Consider the following 4,053-nt stretch of genomic DNA (forward strand, 5'->3'; position numbering starts at 1 on the left):
TTTATTTTTTTATTTAAACCTCTCGAAAGGTGATAAAAGTGATTAAAAACGTTTTCCTCTATTAAAATATATATCTTTTTTTTTCTTTTCATTTTCTTTTTCCCTTGATTTATTTTTTCCCTCAATTTTATGTAAAGATCAAAAGTGATTTAAAAGGTTTTTTCTCTATTCAGAAAAAAAATGAAGTGACCCAAAGTTGACTCTAAGCTTATTTCAGCTGTCATTTGTTCTCCATGTTGCGCGCACAAATATGAAACAATTACTAAAACTCGTATATCTCGAACCAAGCGTTTACTCTAAGGTCGTGGCAGTCAAAGTTGTGCTTTTCCTCGCGCGCCGTGTCTGTTCGGAGAGCTCCTGCAGTAGATGGCTGTAAGCGCACACTGATCCGGAGGAACGCTACTTCACCGTTCTGTCAATAAAACAGTCCAGGAGCCGAAAGAAACGTATCACAGGCAGATCTGCGTGTTTATTTAATCCACATTCTCCCTCCGTTAGCGAGCGCGTGTCTCGATTGGGATTGTTGAAGCCAGTGGGACACTTGGAGAGACTTTGTTCGCGATCGCGCCACTGGACACCTGCGCGTCCGCTTCACCTTGTGCCAAAATGTTGCTCTGAACCAGTGTCTTTTTCACGCGGAGTGGATTTTTTGGGGCTCGATCGTTCCGTGGGTCCGTGTGTGTGTGTGTGTGTGTGTGCGCGCGTGTGTGTTTCTGAAGATCAGACACGCTCCTCCTGATCGGGTGTTTTCTCATTGCGATCTGTTTCCATGTTTTTAGGTTTATGTGATATTTCTAAAAATGCATCATCACCATCATCATCACCATCATCATCATCAGAGAATGGCCGCGTTAGGGTCGGATAAAGAACTGAGCGATTTGCTGGATTTCAGCGCGGTAAGTCACTTCGCGTTTCTGCGCGCCGGAGGTCAATGATCACACTTTGTTTCGTTTTGTCACATTTCATTGTGTTTCTGTGCGCGCAAATGATTCAGTAGAAGTCTTGTAAGATGACTTTTGCGCCGCGTAAATTGCATTTGAAATCTGAAAGAAAGATGCAAAAGCTTGCGTGGATTTGATAGATGTGATGTTGCATTAGTAATTCTGTTGTCTTATAGATGCGAAACAGCGATTTGAAAATGTTCCCCACACCAATGGTAGTATATCCCACTTTATTCAGTCTTTTCTTGTGTTTTTTCCCTTTTCTTTAATAGATTCATATGTTGTGTTGAACCGTAAAAAATGCTTCCAATGGAATTTCTCATCATTATAATTTGGAGTCACTCCAAATGCAGTTCTATTCTCCTGGAATTCCGACGAATTCTAGATTGATCCCATTAGGATTTCTTCCAAATTCTGATAGGAATTCCATCATAATGATTTTTGACAATTAGAGTAGATTCTAGTGGTTCATCTGGTTTAGTAAAAAAAAGTGCAAAATGTGCATCCTGTGAGAAATGCTTTTGGGAAGTTTTCACTCAGGAAATGTGTTTTTATGAAGCCACAGATCCAAAAATATTCCAGCTGTCTGTGTGCAGCGACTCTATTCAGACAGACAGAGGCTGAAGTGACAGTCGGGCTAGTTTCTGCACTCAGGACACTTGATTATGTGCAATTTGGCTAGGTTTTGACATTGCAGTCGGATCATATTTGAGTTTAACGTAGGTTAATCAAATTAAATTGCATGCATTTATGATCTAAAGCAATGCATTATGCCGTGATTAGCATGTTTGAAATGCTTTTAACCAGTGTGTGTTTTATAGTCTTAGATTCAGGGTGGGTTCTGAAAGTTTTTAATGTGTTGTCATGATTGTTTTGTAGATGTTTTCCCCTCCTGTCAGCAGCGGGAAGAACGGACCGACGTCTCTGGGAAGCGGACATTTCTCTGGCTCAAGTATGTCGAATGCATCCCAACCTTGTGTTTTTGCCGGGTCGTTTTGTGTAACGGTCCACTGAGTAATTATAAGCTTGGTTTAAATATGCAATGTGTGTGTGTGTGTGGAGAAAACGCGACCTGCAAACTTCAGGTGTGTGTGTGTGTGACATGCACAGTTCACAGGCTGTGAGAATTTTGCGTTGTGATGCGAGTTTGATTGTTGTGGCAGATGTTTGGGTTTGAGATGCCGCACGACGGCGTTGGGCTTGTTTTCTGCACAAACACGCTCATGCATAATTTGTGCAATATGGATGCCGCACCTGCAGGCTTCCTTAGATTTGTATTGTTAAAGTGTGCGTTTTATAAAAAGTGACATTTTATTACGCCTTGGGTTGCCTGCGAGAGCTGATTTTAATTCCTCCTCTGATGAATGTTTCCTGCGGCGGCAGCAAATAAATAAATAATTGCAGCCACAATAAAAAAGAAAAAAAAAGAAATGACCTTGACCCTGGAGGTGCGTTCAGGAAGTAACGTGCGCCGTGCATGCTTTTTCCAGCATGCATTTGTTTTCAAATGCATTGCAGTCGTGATCCGAATGCACAGATGGAGGGCAGAGACGGCGTTCACTAGTCGCGGCCTTCGTGTTTTCAATGCCTGCTATTGTTTTCTTCAGACTTGAGTGTTGTTTAGGGTTCGATCATTTGCATGCCGCCCCCCTTCCTTTGCCCCTCGGTTCCTGTGCCTTCGCCTGAATTGTGTCGCAGTTTTGCGCTGTTGGAAAGTCGGGCAGGAGGATGGAGGGGGGTCTGCAAACTACAGCTTGTCTGTTGCCATGCAACTTGGCTTGGAATTGCTGGGAAAAGTGTGAATCGTTGAGAAAAGAGAGGGGAAAGAGACGGCGTATTAAATAAATAACAGGAACGTGTGGGCACGCTGCTAAATTTGTGTAGTATTCATCCGTTTTGAGCCCGTATCGTGGCCCGTCTCCCGTGCCAGTCTCTGAGATTTCGGCTAACGGCGGATAGGCCCGGCGTACGTTTGTTCTGCTAACAGCCGTAGCTTATTAAGCCACGTTGAAAAGTGGGGTTATTTTAATAACGCGCTTGTACGCGGGCCGAAAAAAGTGCTGGGCGCAAAGCCTGCTGCTATTTGCATCGCTCGGTTTTGGTTATGCTTGTCAATCAAACGCCGGCGATTGCATTAAGCGCAGAGATGAAGACAGAGAAGAAGATTTCTCCTCCCACAATCCAGCACCTCTCAGAGCATCTTTGTCTTTCTCTTAGCGAGCAGAACGACGGCAGAAAAGGAGCCGAGGCGGCGAGGGGGAGAGATGCAGAGGAATATCAAACCCTTTAATTGTGCCTGAGATTAGGAATTAATGAGCGTTTTGGCTTGTAATAGCAATATTATTGCTACAATTTGCTATCTAATGCTAATAATGAGCCGGCTTATAATAGTCAGACTTGCTGGGGTTATTTCTGCTCGTCTTTTTTGGTTGTGTGAGATAAAGTTGCCTAAAAATGTCCTTCTAGCAACTATGAAATCACTTTTTAACTACACTTTTCAGGTTAAAATGACAAAACTTACAATGCAGAAGTGGTATATATGTCTCCTGAAGTCATACGACAGCTTTTGCATCTCATTCAAATCCGTGATCTCTGTATGCTTTCGAATGGAAGAGATGATTTTTTAATGAATTGTGACTTAAATTTGGATCTCGGCATCATATGACTTCAGAAGATGGGTGTGTGTTTAAATACACACACATATTTTATACTATCTATATAAAATTATTAGTGTTGTCAAATGATTAATCGCATCCAAAATAAAAGTTTTAGTTTACATAATATGTGTGTGTGCATGTATTTATTATGTATATATAAATAAGAGAGATGTTGTTTATATATTAATTATATATTTATATAAAATATAAATTATATGAATATAAATATATACATGTAAATATTTTCAAAATATATACTGTATGTGTGTGTGTGTGTGTGTGTATTAATATATACATAATAAATATACACAACACAAACACATTATGTAAACAAACGTTTATTTTGGATGCGATTTAATCGCGATTAATCATTTAACAGCACTAAAAATGATTAATTACTGTATGTATAACGCTATATATTTGAAACGTTCATATTCATATAATTAGACTTCATA

The 4,053-nt window shown here is 40.4% G+C and overlaps 1 protein-coding gene across 1 annotated transcript in view; it reads left to right on the plus strand.

Moving 5' to 3' along the window:
• Nucleotides 1-4,053, plus strand: part of tcf4 (transcription factor 4) — a 181,739-nt gene that overhangs the window by 1,386 nt on the left and 176,300 nt on the right. The window contains exons 2-4 of the mRNA XM_016548957.1: nucleotides 780-896; nucleotides 1,118-1,156; nucleotides 1,821-1,893. Coding sequence (XP_016404443.1) covers nucleotides 780-896; nucleotides 1,118-1,156; nucleotides 1,821-1,893 — 229 coding nt within the window. The remainder of the gene's footprint in view (nucleotides 1-779; nucleotides 897-1,117; nucleotides 1,157-1,820; nucleotides 1,894-4,053) is intronic.

The sequence above is a fragment of the Sinocyclocheilus rhinocerous genome, unplaced genomic scaffold (genome assembly GCF_001515625.1).
Source record: "Sinocyclocheilus rhinocerous isolate Xijiao unplaced genomic scaffold, SAMN03320098_v1.1 scaffold824, whole genome shotgun sequence".
NCBI classification, from domain to species: Eukaryota; Metazoa; Chordata; class Actinopteri; order Cypriniformes; family Cyprinidae; genus Sinocyclocheilus; species Sinocyclocheilus rhinocerous.